The 22,531-nt window shown below is 42.0% G+C and overlaps 1 protein-coding gene across 5 annotated transcripts in view; it reads right to left on the reverse strand.

Annotated features, from left to right (window-relative positions):
* Positions 1–22,531, reverse strand: part of Csgalnact1 (chondroitin sulfate N-acetylgalactosaminyltransferase 1) — a 334,708-nt gene that overhangs the window by 31,221 nt on the left and 280,956 nt on the right. For all 5 annotated transcript variants that reach the window (XM_029532248.1, XM_021219074.2, XM_029532247.1 and 2 more), the window contains one exon: positions 11,883–12,099. In XM_029532248.1, the coding sequence (XP_029388108.1) occupies positions 11,883–12,099 (217 nt within the window). The remainder of the gene's footprint in view (positions 1–11,882; positions 12,100–22,531) is intronic.

The following is a 22,531-nucleotide window of genomic DNA, read 5'->3' on the forward strand; positions in this document are numbered from 1 at the left end:
ATATAAGGCCATGTCATGTAGCACCTGGAATTCATCCTTATGCAAATAAGGCACTTCCATCATACTGTGCCCCAACTAACGACGTGCGATGTACACTCACCCTGAAAGTCCCTACCCACCCCTCAAAGTTTTAAGGAGATTTTTGTTCCCCCATTAAATGAGCTGTCTCACTGAAGCTGCCCCTGAGATGGTTCTTGCTGCTCTCCCTATTGCCAGGCTCTTCTGCTCCCAGCTGTCAGCCTTGCTTCCCCTCTCAGAAGCCACCAGTTGTGATCTCAGATCACAGGTCAGTCATGTCACCATAGGCAGGAAAACAGCCTGAACACAACTGACTACCCCAGCATCTGGTGATTCGGAGGCCTAAGAAAACAGCCATTTGGCACAGCACTCCCAGGTCCAGGTCTTTGGCTCTTGATTGGTCTAGATCCAATCCTCACCAAAGCTTAGGTGTTATTTGCTGTGTCCTTATCTTTTAAACATACTGTCTAGCTAATCTGCTAGGTTTGTCTGAGGGTTTGCTCTTCAAATATAAGTGTGTGTAACTATGTGTATATACATGTAAAGGAAAATATAAACATGAATAAATATTTATATGTATATGCTTACATACATGCCTATGAGGCATGAATATATCTACTTACACGTGTATATGTGTATGTAGATAATGTGAAATGTTGTTTCCTGGGAGCCAACAAAGAGAGTCTTCTGGTGGGATGGTATTTTGAGATATTTTGGTATTTCCTGTGCCCTCCTTCCATTGTTAACATTCAAACAATAATCTAAGTCATAGACGCCAGAAATATCTTGGCCTTATTTATAGAGGTCAAATTACTAGATGTTTTTTGTTATAATATACAAAAGGAAGGGCCTCATTCCTGGAGTTGCTGGGAAGCATTGGAGATGGCTGAAGGAAGGGTTCCTGCCCTATACAAATGTACTTGGAAGGTAAAAATGAGCTCAAACCAAATAGAACGCAGGAAGTGTGGTGCGTTCTCAGGGTGAACTGAGACTTGGAAGATGGGAAGAGTTCAGAAAGGATGCACCAAGGAGGAAGAGATCTGTAAAGAACGTCACCCCGACACCAGGCAACAGGCATGCAAGGCTCAGCCTGGCTGCAGGTGTGCCTCCGAGAGAGTCCCTGCACAAGATTCCCTTAGCAAACTTGCCAGATAATGCTCCTGCTTCCTCCACAGAAAGACTGGAAGGAAATCGTGCACACAGGCCAGGTGCTGGAGACGTTGTGCTTTAAAACTGTGTGTGTGTGTTAGGGGGTGCAGGGGATCTATCCCTGCTGAGCCTGAATTAAAGCATCCTGATTTTTTCCCCCCAGTACTGTCTTTGCTGCCTCTGTCTTTGGTGTATTTAAATCAAGGGACATAGAGCAGGTCTAACCCTTAAATAGTTAGGTTAGGATGACAGAGAGACGACAAATCCAAGCTTGCTCTGTATCTGCCTCCAGCTCTCCATTTTAGGCTTTTGTGAATTCTTTTCTTCATTCTTTCAACAAGCATGTGTTGACGATATAGCACATGCTAGGCACTCTACCTAGGGACTCTTAAATAACAAACAGGACTGGCATGTCTTCTCTGGAAGAACTTTCCAGTCTCCTAGGCAGAACTCACACAAAGAAACCACCCCTCCCTGAGATTGTGCAAGTCCCACTTCTGATGTCTGAATGGTCTTTGTGTTTTCCAAAACTTTTCCCACGTGACTGCCCTATCCTTGGCAAAAATCTATGGGAATACGTGTGATTAGATGAACATGGGCAGATGTGGTTTGTTTCCGAGATAAAGGTTAAAAAGAAGTAACAAATGATAGACTCATGCCATATACAGACTTCTAGCTTTACCCTGTTCATGATTTGTATTTGGACAATGCTATCTACATTACTGAGGTGACAGGTCTGTCTGCTTTTGTGAGCATGTCCCCAGGGATACTGTGGTAGTGTGGTCAGTGAAACTATAAATGAGCGCAGGGAACTCAGGTCTTGTCAACCCCTCTCAGGAGCACACTAGATCCATAAATATTTCCCATTACTTCCACAGCCCCAATTCCTTGACCTCAATACGGACACTGAAAATTCAGCTTCTACATCGTAAAGACTGTACCTTTTAAGGATGATTTTTTCCAATTAGAATGGTTTGTTCTTCCCCAAGTCATTGTCACACAGTGCCAAGACTAGTTACAATACATTTTTTTTGGGGGGGGGGCAGAAAACATGTGTTACAGTCCTTTATGATGAACTATATTTTTATCTCCTGAGAAGTCGAAGTCACAATTTCATGGTCTTTGAGTTCTGTAGGACTGAGCTGTTTATAGAAGTGTGGGACCGTTGCCCAAATCTTGGCTTAGAGGTAAGAAAATGCATTCCAATGACCTCTGAGAGCTGTGCAGGGAGCCACACACACACACACACACACACACACACACACACACACACACATCTGGTTCCCTAGAATCAGTGCAGTATCTGCCTCTAGGGATAGCCACCTTAGCAATAGGAGGGGTGAGTCTATGAGATCTGACAGCCTTACTTTATAGAATTAATTGTTCAACACAGTGCTGTGTGCAGAAAGACGCGAGGTAGGAAAAACACCTCAACAAAACACGTGGAAATCATTGGGTGGAGAAAGGACGAGTCAGACACTGTCAAACAGATCTGGTGGTCTAGAGGCTTCCGTAGGCCTGTTTGCAAGAGGTATTGTACCCTTAGGCATAGATCACCATGGAAATAAGCTTGAAACTATGTGGGAAGAGCTGTCCTGTGTGCCGAAGGATATTCAGCATCATTTCAGGCCTCCACCAACTATGTGCCAACAGCATCTTCCCAACCCAGTTGTCAGAAAAACCAAAAGTATCTCCACACTTTGCCAATGTACTTAGGGCTGGAAAGAGTAGACTATAAAAGGCTCCCAGTTTTACAGCCCTGTCTTTAGAATCCATTTGAGCAGTAACAGCTGCTCTGTACGAGAGAAAGCTTGGCTAGAAGAGAAATGAACCCTCCAGTGTCTGTCCTATACTCCAGACCATTCTTGTGAAATCCCATGTGACTTCCTGGGAGACATGGAGCTGAAGCAACACTGAAAAGTTTCCTATGCTAGGACTTGAGGGGAATCAGTGTAGAAGGGTACCTATAGTTGGGGGTTGGGCACCAGTGGTATGCACTGGGACAGCATCAGCCTCTGAGGCATAAGTGGCAGTTACTTTAGTTGTCATCAGAAGCAGGGAGCTGGCCCTGTTCTATGACACTTGGGCTAGCAGAACATTCTAAGCACATGTCCTTGCACATTTAAGGATACCAGGAAAAACCGGGAGAATCATGGGAAATTAGCGATCTCATGCTGGATAAGAGAAAGCAGGAATCTGTGTGTCATAAAGCTGGGATGTCAGTTTTTATACCCCATGCTGAGCGGCCTGGGGAAACCTCTGTAGTGTGGTGTGCATGAAGTTCTCACTTAAAAATTGATGTGTTGGTAGCTTGGCTCTCAGTGTGGTGGTATCAGGAGGCGGGGTTTAGTGTAAGATGATTAGGTCACTGGGAGAACTATCATTGGAAGGAATTACTTTACATTTTGTGGGACTTTGGTGTGTTCCTGTGTGGTTACCCAGACATGTTGATACTTGCCTATCATTCTAACATTTGGGAAATGGAATGTATTCCAGCCAGATCCTGTGTCAGAAGAAAAGAAAGGAAGTGTGTGTGGGTGTGTGTGGGGGGGGGGGGAGGACAAGGGAAGATGGCTAAGGAATAAGAAGAGGAAGGGAAGGGAATGGGAGAGAAGAGAAGAGAGTAGATGAGATGCAAGGAGAGGTAAGGAGAGAAGGGGGAAGGGAGGAAGAAGGGAGGGGAGGAGAGGAGAGAGGGAGGGAGAGGGGAGGAGAGAAAAGGAGAGGGAGGGTAAACTGGGAAAGCACGGCCGTATCTGGCTCCTGAAGGCCTTTTCCCCTCATGCTGTGGTTCCTCCTGTGTGGTGTGTTCTCACCCTAATTTCAGTCACCATGATACCCTCACCAGGAACAAGTCAATGTTAGGACCAAGCCTTAAATGTCTAAGACCAAAACCTAAGTAAACTACCTTTTTGTTCTTTTGTTTTACTATCTATCTGTCTGTCTGTCTGTCTGTCTGTCTGTCTATCTATCTATCTATCTATCTATGATCAGGGACTCTCATTCTATAGCCCAGACTAGTCTGAGATTTCTTATGTGGCCCAGGCTGGCTTCAGGCTTACATTACTCCTCCTTCATCAACCTCCCAAGGACTGAGATTATAGTCATAAGCCACCATGGCTGCCTTAATCAACTTTGTATAGAGTCATTTGTTAGCAATGTATTGTAACAACATAAATCAGATCAACACACAAATTCAGGAATCCACATTCAGTGGGTCCCTGGCTTATGCAATGCATTTTGTTTTCCTTGGAGAAGGATTAACAAAGGGCTCTCACATTTGATCCCTCCAAGGTCATAAAAATTCAGGTTTACTTCAGACACTCCAGATTTTACCAATGAAAATCTCACATGCAAGGAGATGCTTAAGTTGCAGAAAACTGGGATAACTGGAGAGCAATAATGTAGTGAAGTGGAATAGCCATAGTTGTGGAGGCCAATGAACAGAAAGGATACCAAGGAAACAGTTAACTTCTGGAGGCTGATGGATGTCGCCTCAGATCAGCATCAAAGGTGAGTGAGCTCTACGCAGATAAGCAGAGCAGAGACATATTCCTAGCTAAGAAAAGGCTTAGCTACAAGCAATCTACTGTTTTCCACGTCAGTTTCTACTCAGATATATCAGGAACAGGGGGAAAAAAATACCAGGAATTGGAGTGCTTCATGCCATAACAATCCATCAGGCCGCAGTCTACCAAAAGTTTCTTATGTCAGCAGGTTGGAAATCACTTGGCCGTAAAGGAACCAGGAATACTGTAAGGAAAAGATTCTATTCTGGAGAGGGAAGAAAGGGTTATTGGATACTCTGCCATCTGTTTATATCATGACATTCTGTTTTGGGTTCTCTGCATCCTTTCTCTTACCCCTGTGCCAACATGAATCAACAGATAATTCTACTATCCTAGTATCTTGGTGTTCTGGTCATTGTTAAGAAGTGATGGTGGATTTGGGCCTGCAATCAAGCAACTTTCCTGGTTCTCACTGCAACACAGAAAACACACTCTCTATTCCAATTGACTGGTTTTCACTCTCTTGGATAGGCATTTTTATATAACCTGTAGTCTTCTATTAGGTCCCTAAAGAAAACTGCTAAAATGACATGACTAATAAAAATTGCATTTCTCAAGATCATCAGATATGAAAGCTTCTTGGTGTACCTCTGGCTTGTGAGTAGTGAAATGGCTCACAAAATGATATCAAAACATGAATCAGAAAGAGTTTGTACTATGCTGATAGCATCCATTCCGTTTAAGAACTACAGAGGACGCAGGCATATATCTGTGTCACAATCCTAGCAGCTGGAAAACTTTCAGTCACCTATATTAGCTGAGCCAAATGCTTAAGGATTATTTCAATGAGAAATTCTATAATCAACACTTTATTTCCCCAGAATTTTCCAGATCCATCTTATAGATTCTAGGCCAAAATGGGATGAAAGAGAAAACCTCTAAAGAAAGTCAAGTAGATTTCCCTGATCATACATTAAAACATCACAAATGGCCTGAGAAGGATGAGAAGAGCCAGAGGGAGAAAACAACATTCAAACAAATATAATCCGCCCAGTGTAAAGAGGAACTTGACAAGCAAGAGAGTTTAGTCCAGCTGGAAGCAGTCAAAATTAAAAAAAAATAAATAAAATAAAAGCAAGCAAAATTGGAACAAACAGAAAGGTTTTTTAAAAAAATCATGAAGCATATTTTCCATTAAAATCCCCACACCCTGCTGGGGAGAGGCAGAGATAACCATCTGAAGATCTATAGCTTTGTTCTTGTGAGTCTTCCTGCTATCAAACCAAGCACAGATGAGCCTAAACTCCATATTACAGATGAGAAAAACTCAGCAGCCAAAGCCAAGTGGAGACGGCTTCAAAGGCAAACTGAGGTGATTCCCAAAGCAAGGAAAGGAGGCAGTTTAAGGGCCAAGAGTGTGCAAGCAAACATGATGTGACTTCAGTAAAGCTCCCACAGGAGCCCCAGACGCCCTGTGATCCTAAGTGGTGGGAGGATGCTCATGGGTAAGGAAATGACACATGAGGACTATAGGTTTCACATTCAGGCTAGTCTGATGGCAGCCAAAAAAGGAGTTTTCTTAAGAGCCAGCCACATGACCTCCAGAATCCCAGACAGGATCACACCTGGAGGCCCTGCAGCACCAAGATTAGTGTCATCTACATTGGTCTCAAAGGGCACAGTAGGGTTTTGATTGTTTATCAGGAGATGGAAATACCCAGTTCTTGCCACCGTAATTGTTGCCAGTGCTATGAAGAGCATTTAGCTGGCATCCAGTACCTATTAACTGAAAGCCCTGAGAATCTACTGCTGAAGCTTGCCCCACCCAACAATGGCTTTTTCTCACTAAATAGTAAGGCTAATATCTACTAGCCCTTGCTTTCCCCTTTTCTTCTTGTCTGCTGGGAGGTTCAGAAAATGAGCACACAGGTGAGTTTGTTTTGTTTCCCAATTACAGACCTGCCCAGGCATCCCAAAGAAAACTCCTTGTTAAAAACATGATTGGTTGGAAAAAAAACAAAAACAAAACAAAACATGAGTGGTAAAGTTTAGCATTTCTCGAGCTTATTGGCTGTCAAAAACTCTGTGTAGCTGTGGTTGTAAACAGTGAAGTGGCTCACAGGAATGGATAGGAAGAAGGTCTGGTAAAGCTCCATAGTTCTCCACAGTTGAGAAGGAATACAGTAGCTGGGAACTTCCAGCAGAGGCTACACCCAGCCAGCTAAGCCTGATCCCACCTGCATTTTCACATAACAGATGTCAACAGAGCACCACTCTGCCCTCAAAACAGCTGGGGTGGGCACAGTGGCTCTCACATGAGGTAAAAGCTCAGGCAGGCCTTTGATTGTGCAACGGCACAGCAACTGAACCCTTGGGGCAAGAAGACAAAGAAAGAGGGTGTGGGAAGAAGGCTGAAGGGGGGCAGAGATGGATTTTTCTTTCTTTTTTTTTTTCAAAATGGCATTCAAAGCAAAAAGAATATATAGTCTCAATGAGAACAGGGCTCAACCAAAGGAAACTTTCTTACAATTGTTCCACTTTCACTAAATATGAATTCAATGAAAAAAAAAAAAGCCAGTTCATTTTAAACCAAAACAAGAATACCAGGCACAGGGTGTACCCAGAAAATAAAACAACAGCAAACCAAACAAAAGCATCTTAGATACAGAATAAACGAAAAGTTCCTGACATCAGGAAAGGTTTGCATGCATGCAGATAAAGATAAAGGCACTAAGACTAGAGAGAAGGGCTGGCTGGCTGACCCCATGGGTAAGTGCTCCTGCTCTGAAAGCATAAGGACCTTAGTTTGAATCCCAGCTTCTACATAAAAATGGGAGTAGGCTGCACATGGCTATAAGCCCAGAATTGTAGGACAAAGACAGGCATATCCCCAAAACCTACTTGGGCCAGAATGGAAGCTATGAGAAGCTCTGTCTCAAGAAAATAAAGTCAGAGCAATAGAAGAGGACATTTACCTGCATATACACACACGGGCCTGTGTTGTGACACACTCACCACATGCTTACATAACACACACACACACACACACACACACACACACACATACACATTGTACCAGCTAATTTTGTGTCAACTTGACACAGGCTGGAGTTATCACAGAGAAAGGAGCTTCAGTTGGGTAAATGCCTCCACGAGATCCAGCTGTAAGGCATTTTCTCAATTAGTGATCAAGGGGGGAGGTCCCCTTGTGGGTGGTGCCATCTCTGGGCTGGTAGTCTTGTTTCTATAAGAGAGTAGGCTGAGCAAGCCAGGGGAAGCAAGCCAGTAAAGAACATTCCTCCATGGCCCCTGCATCAGCTCCTGTTTCCTGACCTGCTTGAGTTCCAGTCCTGATTTCCTGGGTGATGAACAGCAGTATGGAAGTGTAAGCCAAATAAACCCTTTCCACTCCAACTTGCTTCTTGGCCATGATGTTTGTGCAGGAATAGAAACCCTGACTAAGACACACATATACACATATACTGTGTGTATATATACACAAGATATATAATATGCACACATACCATATACACACAAAATACACACACCATATACATATCCACCATATACATACAACACACAAACACACTTCACACCCTCACATGCCATATACACATATGCCTTATATGCACAACACACTCATAAGAAAAATGGAGATGCTAATAAATTGAAACAATTTTGAAATAGACAATTTGTGCCCATGTAGCACAGACTTGAATAAGTCATGCAGATACCATAAAACACCTGTATTAATTATTTTTCTATTTCTATGAAGTGACACCATAATCAAGGCAGCTTGTAAAAGAAAGAGTTTATTGGAACTAATGGTTCTGGAAGGTTAGAGTTCAGGATTATTATTGTTTAGAACATGGCAGCAGGAAGGCTGGCCTGGAACTTGAGGAACAGCTGAGAGATTCCATAGGTATGACATAGAGAGAGACAGAGAAAGACCACTAAATGGGAATATTCTGGGCTTCTGAAACCTCAAAGTCTACTTCCAGTGACACCTCTTCCCAGAAGGCCACACCACACCTCCCAATTCAACAAGCATTTAGATATATGAGCCTATAGTGGCTTTAACACAAAAGATTCCACAAAACAACATAAGACTATATTCTTGACAAATAGCCAGAGAACAATTAATGCCTAGAGGAGATATACCCTACTTAATCAAGTTACTATGATTTGGTACTAAAGAGGGATTCTTTTAGTCTTGAGGCAAAGGTTACTTTTAGAAAAGACAAATTAAAGATTCTCAATACACATCCATGGCATCACTCAGCACTAAAAGAAAGCCTATACAGTCTGGAGTAAAGTGTGTGCTGAGCTCTTAAGGCCAGCCAACCCATTCCTCTGTTTACAACTACAAAGGCAATAGGTAGACAGTTCATGGTAAAATATTTATGACTGTCCTTGTGTTTCTTACCCATTAAGCACAACCATCTAAGAACTGTGGGATGGAGATGCTATTTTAAGAATACTAGACAAATCCATCAAATCCACCTGAATACAGAATCTGCCTTTTATAAAAGAAGAATTGAAGGTTGCATTCTCCAACTAGGTAAAAAGACAGGTGACTAAGCTGAAAGATGATGAATTACAGAGGAAGGGAAGAAGACAGAATGCACACATTTTCTTTTCTTACTGTAATTTCTTAATCAGGTCAATCTCATGCCAAAATATGGTTAAAGAATATTATAATTCCAATCATAGCCAGTTCAGTAAATAGCTTTTTGTTTTGTTTCATTTCGTTTTGTTTTTTTTTTTTTTGTTTTGTTTTTTGGTTCTTTGAGACAGGGTTTCTCTGTGTAGCCTTGGCTGTCCTGGAACTCACTCTGGAGACCAGGCTGGCCTCAAACTCAGAAATCCGCCTGCCTCTGCCTCCCAAGTGCTGGGATTAAAAGTGTGTGCCACCACTGCCTGGCTTGTAAATAGCTTTTTAACATGAGAAAAAAAATCTCAGAAACTAACATCTCTTAGAGTGATGACATATTTGCCAGAATCCCAGCAGTTCCTAGTAGAATACTGACTTTCTACTATAAATTTGAGGAAGGTAAAATTTAATTCATTAAAAATGGACCGTGTAAGATGCCTCATGTACTATCAAATTATGCATAGCCAATGAACTAGCCTAAGAAAGGTTATGTAAAATGGTACTGAATTAATGTAAATAGTGGTAAGTTGTGGGTCACTTTAACAATAATCTATTCCTTGTTCTGTTCTACACTGCTCAAAGATCTTGTAGTAGCCATGTATCTACTTCTATAAACTAATAATCCATCTTAAATTAAAAACTTCAAAATAACCTTTTATTGAATTTTTAAACAATTTTACTCCATACTATTATATGTTTAGGCATAATGTATGTGGTAGAGTATGCAGGCCAGAGGACTTCTCTGTGAACTTAGTTCTCTTCCTCCACCATTATGAGGATTCCGGGGGTGAACTCAGGCCACCAAGCTTGTGCAGAAAGAGTTTTTTACTTACTGAGTCCTGAATTCTAAAACAAAATCTAAAGCATTGGGTAATTATGATATAATCTACTCAACAGATAAGGGGTATAAATCATCCACAGTATAGTTTTCAGTGTCAACCAGAGCTCTTCCAATCTGAAGTTGCAAAGGATATCATAGCATGTTCTGAAGGCAGAATATCATTGTAGATCAAAGAGCTGGGTTGCTGTTTAAGTTTCTCTTTCAGTAGTGTACAGAGTAATTTCCTGTACAAAAGATGCTAGCACAATAGGGATGAAGGCTCTACAGAGGAATGAGCTTGACTTCTCCATGTTCAGTGAATTGTATGGGTGTTGCCTTCAGCAATGGGGCCTTGCCATCCATTTGTGGAAAGCAATCTATCATCTTGGAAAGCCTGAACTGTTTAGGGGTTCCCATGGAACCCATTTGCCCTAATTGGTCAGACTTTAAATTTGGATGTGAAAAAATTACTTTTTCCTCGTATCCTTGGTCATTTATTCTATCAGTATGTTTGGCATAATTCCTTTTAGACCTTGATCTGAAACATCATCTTTTTATCATATTCCTACATAGAATTAAGACTCTGGGTACACATGATTTCACATCCCAATTTTTCAGAGCCCTCCACATACTCAGGAACTCCTTGGCTGCACACAGATAATCTGCTCAGCTTCTGCCATGGGCACAATGTGTCTTTGTATGCACAGTCCTGCAGCCCCTGGCTCTCAGATGTAGTCTCTATCTTCCATTACCAGATAACCTCAAAGGTATCTTCAAAGATTATTTGATCAATGCTACAATAACTTAACAACAAATGATCACACTTCTGCTCATGAGCTAGAATTTTGAGAGCTTCCAACTACATTCTCCTACCGAACACCACTGCCCTTCAATAATATAAAGTTAATAAGAGATCTAAAAATCAGTTAAATGTTTCAAAATTTATAATTGAATAAAATAAGCTGGCTTTTTAAAAATAAGGCGATTACACCATTTATCTGGTTAACATCAGCCAATATGTGAATACCAAGCATAAAAGATAATGAGAACCACTGAGGCTAAGAAGAGCATTTCCGGTCTCATTTGTACCAACCCCATCAGTGCACTCTGGAATAGAAGTTCACTTACTGAGTACCTACAAAAATGACTCCTTGATGTCTTCCTACCATAGTTTTAAGTTTAGTCTCTTAGGGTGTGCTGCTCAGAATAAGAACTAGACTGTGATTTAACCCACTCCAGATGCAGCTGGAGCAGATAGCAAAGGAAGCCAGTCTTGCTGAGCCAGGGCCTCTTGCTTGCCCAGGGTCATCACTGATGTGGGTTTTGTCACCACCAGCCAGATCCTGGCTGTCCTGATTATTTTGAGACTCATTTGTTTGCCTCTGAGAATTTCATTTGCAGCTGATGAGCCCAGGCCCACATCATAACTGAAGGTGACAACATGCTGTCCTGGTTTGTCAAGTCAGAGCTGAAGGCGATAGGTGCAGCCCTGGTTTATCTTTGTAGATGCTGTTGACAGTCCACCCATCCTTCGTAGATGTTCCCTCTAAGGAAAATATACCCAAACAAGGACTTTCTAATTGCTTTAGGGAGAGGCAAATACAAATGACAAATTTCATATGAAGAAAACTGAGTAGAATGGAGAAAAAGGACCCTTTGTACATGCCAGGGGAAATGAAGGCAAATGGCACAATGTCTAGAAAAGGGCAGGGCACCCTGCAAACAAACCAACCTGAAGTTCTGCATGAAGTGCCGGAACTTGTCCACCCTCCTCGCTAGGGGCACGATAACGTTAATAAGCGTGTTGGCCATGTTGAGTTTTTCCTTTTTCACTTTCATGATGGGGCCAAAAGGTCGAAATAGGACAAGTCGCTGGAATTCATGCTTGTGGTCCCCTTTGAAGGTCAGCTCATACAAAGTGCCTTTATCCCTTTCTGTTCGGTAAATCCCTGTGGAACAAATACAAGCAAAGGTAGGTTCAGAAAAGACAGCATCTTTCTATAACCAAGAGCTCCTACAAATGTCTTTAAATTTTATATTAAATCTCTACATTATGTGATTAAAAGTTCAAAATATAATTAATATTCCAAAGGAGATATAAACCCATCAGTCTAAAATTTCATTATGAAACCCTCATAAAACCACAAGGAATGCTTATAATATTAGATACAAAACTATTTATATATTTGGAAGTATTGAAAAAAAAGACTATTAGGAATGTTGACTAAGTCTGATATAATATTAGGATGTGTTCTTTATTCTTATTGTATATATTTTACAATAACATTTCAATGTAAATATTACCATTTATTTAACTTAAAAGTGTTCATTAAAATTGTCTCTTTGAAATTATAGTAATTCCAGATGAAACAACTGCAGTGATTTATAGTGGCATCTTGGGAAAAAAATGGGGCTAGAACCATGTGCCCTCTCCTCACCCTGAAGCTTTCAGAAGCATTAAGACAGTCATCAAAGTAGTCAGTATATGCAGGCACACATCATATTTAGTCTCACATCTTCTCACCTGACCAAAAACCTCAAAATATGTGCATTCAAGGCCAAAAGACTAGGTTATAATTCGGACTCCATGGTTGTACGTGGAAAAACTATTTTATCTTTTCATAATCCGTTTACTCCACAGAATAAATAATATTTTAGGGAAATAATCTAGAGACTGATACAGAAAGATCACTAGTTGAAGTCTTGCCTGGGCCAATTTTCATTACTTAGTGAATCGTTGATGTAGCTCAATGATAGTGTTCTTGCTTAGCCTGGGTTCAACCTCTACCACTGCCACCAAAAAGATAAAGCATGTATCAATAGGTCTCAACAGAACATGGCACATAGTAAAGCATGCATGCATGTTCCCCCTCATGTTTACTCTCCTTTATCCCATCAGTTCTGGTGAAACAAGGCATACTGGGAAGGAAGAAAAACAGGAAGAAGTTTGTTCATGTCGCCTTCATGTTGGGCCTGTGTCACTGAGAGTCACTGTGTCACTGAGTGTAAGGTCGAAGATGTAGCTTTAACATCTCACTCAGCTTTAAGCAAATGTTCCCTAAGACCAGCTTGACAGAACTGCCCCATCTAAAGACCAAAGCACTCCCCAGGCCCACATTCTTATCTAGGCCTTTCTTCCCTAGGATCACTGGCATTGTGGGTGTTTTCCCATATATATTCTCTTATCACACATTCCATATGTGTGTGTGTGTGTATATATATATATATATATATATATATATATATATATATCTTCTCTCTTCTCTCATACTTTGCATTCTGACTGCAGCCTCCCCTCCCTCCATTCCTCCCAGTCACATCCCCTTTCTCCTCCAGATCCACTCCTCCTCAGTTTCTCTTCAGAAAAGAGCAGGCCTCCCAGGTATATCAACCAAACACAGCATAACAAGTTGCAATAAGATTAGGCACAAACCCTCATATCAAGGCTGAATGAGACAACCCAGTAGGAGAAAAAGGGTCCCAAGAGCAGGCAAAAGAGTCAGAGACATCACTTTCCCCACTGTTAAGAGACCCATAAGAACACTGTACTACACACCCATAAGATAACCCACACAGGCTCCCTGCAGTTTCTGTGAGTCCCTATGAGCCCTGGTTATTTGATTCTGTGGGCCTTTTTTTTTTGGGAGGGGTGTCCTTGACCCAGTTGACTCCTAAAATCCTTCCCACCCTTTCTTCTGTTGGATTCCCCAGTCTCCGCCTAATATTTGGCTGTGGGTGCCCATATCTTTTTCCATGAGCTACTAGATGAAGCCTCTCTGATGCCAACTGATGTAGGCATCAATCTATGAGTATAGCAGATTATCATTAGGAATCATTCCATTGACTTTGCTTTTTGCCGGTTGTGTTTGGTTTTATCCTAGGTTTTTGAGCTAGGCAGCATCTGGCCCTGGCTGTGTCAGGTGTAGGATCACTTTCATGATATGGGCCTCAAGTTGGACCAATTGCTGTTTGGTTACTCCCACAAGTTATGGGCTATCATTACTCCAGCACATCTTGCAGGCAGGACAGATTAAAGTCGAAGGTTTTGTGGCTGGAGTGGTGTCTCTGTCCCATTACTAGAAGCCTTACCTAGTTACAGAAAATGGCCAGTTCAGGCTTTATATCCCCATTACTAGCAATCTTTGCGAGGGTCACCTCATAGATTCCAGGGAGTTTCATTTCTACATCACCCTCATTGCCCCTCAAGTCTAGTCATCTCTTCTAGAACTCTCACCTCCATTCCTCTGCCCTCTCTTTCTTCTCATCCCCACCTATCCGAAAAGTAGGTGAAGAAAAATTAGCAGCATTCAACAAATTAAGAGAGAAGCTTTTATTTTTCCCAATTTTTATTAGATATTTTCTTCATTTACATTTCAAATGCTATCCCGAAAGTCCCCTATACCCTTCCCCCTGACCTGCTCCCCTACCCACCCACTCCCACTTCTTGGCCCAGGCCTTCCCCTGTGCTGGGTCATATAAAGTTTGCAAGATCAAGGGGCCTCTCTTCCCAATGATGGCTGACTAGGCCATCTTCTGCTACATAAGCAGAGAAGCTTTTATTTTTGATTCATGCCATTTTTCCATTCCATCTCTTATTCATCTTAAGCCTCACATTAGCTGTCCATATACCTCCTAATCTCTGAAAAACTACAGAAATCAATCTCTGAGGGAACATGCTGGCCGATAGTGAGTTACAGCTCTTCAGGGCATCTCACAAAACTATTTTTCTTTCCTTTCTCACTCTTCTTCTTTGTTTCTTTTGTGGGAAGCATGCATCTTCTCCACACATGTTGGCAAGTTCTCGTCTTTGTTCTTTGACTTATGGGAGCTTTTTCATCCTCAAGCTCTGGTGTTGTAGCCTCTTTGATTTCATTCAATGTTTAGACCTCTCCAAGGTGCAGAAAAGAGTCTTGTACTGTGAGTTTTCAATGTGGCCTCATTTCACACAGTCATCCAACAGGCCTGACTTAAGATTCGAAAGGCACAGTGTGCTAGCAGAGAGCAAGGGTGACTGAGGGAATCAGTTCTCTTTTAAAGCCTTTGGTACTTCCTAGACTACCAAAAACAGGGACACCCTGCTCTGCTTGCCAATGTCACAGTGCTGGGAGAATGGCTGAGCTCCTGCTGGGGAAAAATTCAGCCTTCTTCTGCAGCCAATAAAAAAAGATTTATTCCTCTGGAGCCTCAAAGGACTTCTTTGGAAACATCAAATAATTCCTTCATGTCTGTTAATTCTTTTAGGTAATTAGTCCCACGTGAGGAAACAGGCCTCTAATGATGTCTATAGCAGCTAGTTAGACTACAACATTTTTTTTATACAGTTGAAGTGAGGCCCAGCCGAGTCACACAGGAGTCCAGTTGTCATACAGGTGTATCTACACACTTGAAAAGCCCTTCAGGTTGGCAACTGAGCCTTTGTTATTTTGTGTCAGCAGTGTCACCCCCCCCCCCAGCAAAATCCTGACAAAGGCTGTTGACAGTTGAACTTGAAGATAAAAGCATACAGGGAAATAGGGCCGCTGGGAGCTAGGAGATTACTTGCAAGAGGAACTGAGTTTGATCCCCAGAACTCATGTAAAAAAGCCAGGGGTGGTTGCCCATACTTAGATCATCACACTTATAAACCAGATTTTTAGATCCCTTAACTACTTCTATTTTAAATATACGTTTTAATATCTAAAACCCTCCTCAAACTGAGATCTACCAAATCGAGATTCGCACCTGTCACCCAGCTATTACCACCAAGCATACACCCTTGCACAGCTGCATGAGAAGGCACCACAGTTTGCCTCGTGCTAACTGAAAGGACGATACTTAATGGAACCCTTTGCTCTGTGGAATCTTCAATAATCAAAGCACAAAGGATCCTTGAGAAAGAGGACAGGAGCGCCCAGAGGCAGGGGTGATTTTTAGCATAACACATAGACAACACAGAATAGTTTATATATATATAAACTTCGTCGCTCCAGCTTGGACCTTGTTTAGACACACCTCTGGTGCCTGCTTTCCTCACTTTGGGTCTGGAGTTTGGGCTCTCCGTGCACACATCCTAACTTAATTCTTTCCCTACTCAGGGCTCAGGCTGTGACCCACAGCAAGGAAGATGGTTCTTGCGAAAGCCTCCACAGTCGGCTATTAGACTACTAGAGCATAGCCAGCTCTCTCCTCCTCCTGCCTCCCCCAGCCTCTTCTCCCATGAAGGGAATGAAAACCTTGACTCGCTGATGCAGATTAAGTATTATTCTACCTTCCAGCCCCACGCCCAGCCCTGCTCTAATCTCTTTCTTACTAGGCCTGGAATCACCTGGCCAACTGGTCCTCTACCATTCCTAGGTGCTACAGTCACCTTGGAAATCAAAATGACAAAGGATGAGGATGTACCACTTCCTGCCATCAGTAGAGGTGAGTATACACAAAGTGACCGATGTTGAATGGCTGGCTGAGCTCATGCAGACACCTTCAAACCTCTCACCAGTAAAACACCTTCTTTATTCCTAAGAATCCCATTCACTCTTTCTGCATTCATTCTACCTTTCCGGCTTTCCTATTTAGAACTGAAATCGCTCACCTGGAACCCAGGACTCTCACCTAGAACCACGTTTCTTACCTAGATTGCTAGCTGTAATCAAATGCTGATCAAGATCATGGCCTCTGGGTCTCAATTCACATTGCTTGCATCCTTTGGTCCTTAACCTGCTTATAGTGTCATTCAGATTCTGCCCTTGCTGTACCAGCTCTTCATAGCTTGCAGAATAAGCACCGATGCCATATCCTGGCTTCAAGACCTTCTACAGTCTAGCACCAATGCACTGTTCTAATTGAACATTTTGTCACTGCATCAGGTACTGTCTGGACTGCAGTCAAGCTGGTGTGTATTGAAGGCATGTAGCCACACTTCCCTGTGGAGAATCTACAAGGAACCCTTGTATACTTTTAGCGGGACTGTAAAGTGATGCGACTGCTGTGTCCCTCACAGTTAAATATTCACAGACATAAGAATTACAGCATCTGAGAGAGATAACACAAATCTCCACTGAGAGATAAATAAATAAAATGTGGTATATGCATACGATGGAAAATTATTCATTATGAAAAAAAGGAATGTAATTTGATATACCCTACAAGGTCGGATTTTGAGAACACAGTGTTAAGTGAAATATGCTGTCCACACAGTAAGAACCGCTGCCTAATATTACTTTTATAAAGCTCCCCCACAACAGTTAAAATAATGGAAATAGGAAGTAAAATGGAGGTGACCAGGAAACGGGAGAGCAAGAAGTGAGGGGCTAGTGGCTGGCTCATAGATTCAGTTGTGGGTTTTCTTTGTTTTGTTTTGTTCTGCTAATGCTTGAACCCAGGGCCTTGCATATGCTAGGATCATAATCTAATGCTCAGCTACATCCATAACCCTAAGGTTTTTATTTGGGAAGATAAAATTATTCTGGAGATGGATGGTAGCAATGACTGTCTAATTATGTAATTATACTTAGCATTGCTGAACTAAATAGTTAAAAAGTCGCTCCTGACCAGTTGTGAGTTTTCCAGTATCCTGCTGTCCTCTGAGAAGGCCTTATGTGTTCTCACAGGCACACCAATTTCAATGGCCTTGCACATTTCTCCTAACCCTTCTAATCTCACCTGCCTCCTTGTGGGGAATTTTCTGCCACTTTCTCCATCTAAAGTGGCCCTTCATCCTCCTGGCATTTTCTTAGCAAAGCCCTTATACTTCCCTTTATACTTTCCACTTTCTTGGTACCTGAGAATGAAAAGGGATGTGGAAATTATCTGGTCCAGACATGTGAACAGAGACCCAGAAAAGCCATCCTTTGTCTCAAGAAGCCACTTGTTTCTGGTCAGCAGGCTCATAGCCCTTTTTAGGGTTTATTCCTTAGAGTCTCTGTTCACAATGCACGCTGACTACTAGAACAGGGGAATTAGGAACATGGGAAATGCACAGCGGGCAGAGAAACCTGCTACACGTGGCTTCCTAACTCACAGGCCATCCTTGCAAGCTCAGCTTTTTCTTAACTTATGATATAATTTTGACAGTTGCTAAATTAGTTGTTCTCCAGCCTGTGAAACACTAGAGTCAGTAATGTTGAAAAGCATGATTTGTGTGTGTGTGTGGGGGGGGGGNGTCAGATTTTCTAATTTTTTTAAAGAAAGACTATAGTTATCCCTTAGTGTCTATGAGGGTGTTCTAGGATCCCATTGGGGCACCAAGATATGAGAAGAATGCTCAATTCCCTTATATTAAATATATTAAATAGCATAACACTCCCTTATAACCTGTATGCTTTCAATAATTTTTGGTTACTCGTAATACTACAAAGAGTAAATTTTATGTAAATAACTGTTTCCCTCTATTGTTTAGAGACTAATGGCATGAAAAATGTCTGGACATGCTCAGTACAGCTGTAATTACTTTTGAGTAGGTCCAGCCCATGGTTGGTTTAATGCACAGGCACTGTGGATACAGAGGGCTGACTGGGGAAGATCGGGAACAGCTGGCAGGTAAACTACCAGCAGAGAACAAGACAGAAGACTGCATTTTACAAATTACATGCAAGTAGGGCGATTTCACATTTTACAAAATCCACTGATATGAACTGCCTTTAAAGACTATATATTTGCTTTCTCTCTGGCTCTAGAGGAATATATGCTACCTATTCTGCTCAGAAAGAAAGCCAGTGAAAGAGAAAGGTTTTATTCTAAAACAACATTCCCCCTTCTGCTACTTGTGCTTTCAATGATCAAAATAATTCCATTTAGATAATACGTCGTTCCTAGACCCCATAAGATTTACCTTTTAAGGTTCCTACATTTGGTTGCCTGTGCCAGGGCAGGTTGGTAGCATGGGAAGGGGAGACTTGGGGGAGGGGTTGTATTAGGGTGTGACTGGGAGGAGAGGAGGGAGGGGGGCTTCAATCAGGATGTAAAGTGAGTAAATAATGGAAAAGTTTACAAAAAGATTTCTACAGAGTGCATTTGGTCTTGTCACAGTGAAGCAGACACGTCTGCTATCCAGTTCTTATTTCACCCATACTTCCTGAGAACCTTACTTAGTTAAAGTGGCCGATGGCCTCCTCAGAAGACTAGCAACCATCTTCCTTCTACCATAATAACCTCGTTGGGTATTAGAGAATAAGGAGATAAAAAGGTGTATTTCAGCTCCCAGTGTTTTCAAGGTAGGGCAATGTTTTCTTTCTAGCTGTCAGGCTGTGTGAAAGATAGGGCTCACTCACACTGCTCCGTGCTGTGAAAGAGGGTTGTTAACCAAGGGCAAGATCAAAACATAAAAGGTAGTGGTTCTCTCAAGGATCTGGGTTCAGCTCCCAGTATCCACATCAGATCGCTCGCAACTACCTGTAACACTAGCTCCAGGGCCTCAGATATCTCATCTCTTCTGGTCTCCATAGGAATCTGCACTCATGTAGAACACACACCGGCACACACAGAGACACACACAGCACACACGAACACAGCACACTTACATAAACTAGAACTTTTCTGATAAAGTAATTTATATACTAGAGAAGACAGAACACAGGTAAACAAAATAGCTATCATTGGATGCTAGGCACATCAGCCTTAGTCAGCCTGAGCAGTCAGACAATAGAAGGAAATGCATCTCCATCTGAGGGAAGTTATGGGTAGCTTGAGAGGCATCTTACCACGACTGATGACTGAAACTACATAGTCAGAGAGCATACTGAAGAGAGATGACAGAATACATGAAGACACTGAAAAGAGCAGAACAAACACAAACCAGCTCTTTGAGGGTAGGCAGATGTGACAGAGTTGAAAAAGGATAGATTGCAGAAGTTATGGAGGTGTGTGAGAGAAGTGGGAGCCGTGCCTCATGTGCCCACTAGGTCATCCTAACAGGCATGGCTTTATCCTGGGCCACAGAGAAGATGGCAGTTTATTGTTATAACAGAGGAGAGATAAGGTCTTAGGAGAATCACCTCATAGCAAAGTAACACATGGGCAGATGAACGGAAATGAGATCAGGAATCATCTGGAAGGAAGGCCCTGGAACAACAGGAAGGGGTAAAGCTCTTCCTCAAGATGGTAGCCACAGATAAGACAAGGGAAAAGAGTGTTAGGCAAGGACTTGGCTGGTGACTGGCACACTGCGGGAGCTGGGGCGGACATAAGACATAATTCTAGCTACAGGTGAGAAATGAGTTAAGAACTAGCCATGCTTATTTTAGCAGCTGAGTAAGCATGCTTGAATCACTAGGTAAACTTTCATAGAGATATTGATTTGCAGATTTCCACCCTATAAAACAAAGCTTCAGATGTGGGTGAGATAGTCTAGAAAGAGTCTTTTAACAATGAAGTGAGAGCTCAGTATACCCAAAACACAGATCCTAACATTCATAATATGGAAGGAACCTCAGCATCCTTTGGTGTTAAAAAGGAAGATATGCAGCCAGTCGTGACAATGTGCATGAATCTGAGAAAATTTTGTTAAGGAAAATCAGCCAAATACTAAGATACAAATATTGCATTCTCACTTATATGTGGAATCTAAAACAAAACAAAACAAAACAGAACAGAAAAGTAGAAAAGGAAGCAGAGAATAGAATGGTCTGAAAGAAGAAGGGGGAGGAAGGGATGAGAAAAGAGCAGATGATCATTTAAAGGTATCAAGTATCAGACTGGAAACATTTTAGTGGCCAGTTGTTTTATGTGGTGATCATGATCAACAATATCATGTATTTCAAAGTACTTAAAATATTTTCTATATTCTTATCAGACACATGAGTGCACACAAATGAGGTGTTTGGACATCAGTCATCTTTGTTAAATCTATAATGTATAAAAATCAAAACATTAAATTATTTGTCATATTATTAGTACATGAATAGATACATGAATAGATGAATAAATGGAAGATAGATAGATAGATAGATAGATAGATAGATAGATAGATAGAGAGCTATCATGCCAACGGGGGCGTATATATGCCTTCAGGCACAGCATGCAAGGATCTTCCAAAAGGGACTGAGAAGTGTCAATGACAGGAGGACTGAGAGGCAGAAGGCATTGATGTCAGAGAACCAGTGTGAAATGCAAAATACCACTTAAAGGTTTGGTAAGAAGATCAAAACATCCCAGGGGACGGTCAAGGATCTCCTTAGCGATCACACCAATAGTAGCTTCAGAGAAGTGGCAGGGTTACAAGCCGAGCTGGAGCCAAGCTGCAAGCTCATGGCCATCAACGTTGCAGCAGAGATGAGCGGATTTCTTTCATTTTGCAGCTGTCAAGTGCACTCTTACCTCAGGGCCTTTGCCTCGTTTCCTCGATGTCTCAGATCTTCCCCAGATACCACCATGGCTAGATTCTTCCTAAAATGTAGGTCTCAACTCAGTAGGTGCTTCCCTAGACAGGCCTCTGTTTCACCCTCTGAATCCTCTTAAACCCCGCCCTAGCCACTCCACCACATCTTCTCCATTATTCAAGCTCCTTAACTACCTGCCTGTTCAATGCCGCTCCTCTGACTAGAGGGTCCGCACTTTAAAAGCCAGAGCTATGTTTGCGAAACACAATAAAGATTTGTTACACAGAGGGCACAGAGAAGATGGGGGATGTGCTTGACTAGAAAGGGAACAAATACAATTGGGCAGGATGTAGAGTGACTGGCAAAAGACAGATGGAGAAACAATTTCTTATGCTGAAGTAAAGGAGCAAAGAGTAACTAATGAGAACACATGGGTAGACAGAGGAACTGACAGGTAGATGGCTCCACAACCCAGACAAGCACTTGGTAAAGACACGTAATTATCTAGACCCTCACACAGGACATAAATGGAAACCCAGGGGATCAACATTTGAAGCAACAGTGTAAGGAATTAAAGGTGGTGAAATGGGCATCAGAGGAGCGCTGCTAGTGGGTTGGCATAGTGACACTAGGTAGAAATGGCAGATCTTTCTTTGATCTCATTTTAAGAATCCAGTGATTAGGAATTATGGATGTACACTTAGACTAAATGAAGTCAAAGAAGTCAGGTGGCAAGGGATGAGTTGGAGACAGTGGAGAGCCCTTGGGAACACAGAGTTGTCATTAGCAAGGTTTGCTTCTCAACAGCAGCCAAGACTTTCTCTCAAAACACAGCCCATCCATCTACTCAGGATGCTATGGAAAAGCAGAAAAGTTAAGATAAGAGCAGCAAGGTGGAAGCAGGAAGTAAAAGACCAAAGCCCAAGGGATGTGTGACCAAGCTATTATCTGTAGCCCACTACTGACTTTTTTTTTTTTTTTTTTTTTTTCATCCTAGGGACGAATTTTCCTAGGACTCTTTTTTTGGAATTTTTTAAATTTATTATTATTTTCTTTATTTACATTTCAAATGCTATCCTGAAAGTTCCCT

This window comes from Mus pahari, chromosome 19 (assembly GCF_900095145.1).
Source record: "Mus pahari chromosome 19, PAHARI_EIJ_v1.1, whole genome shotgun sequence".
NCBI classification, from domain to species: domain Eukaryota; kingdom Metazoa; phylum Chordata; class Mammalia; order Rodentia; family Muridae; genus Mus; species Mus pahari.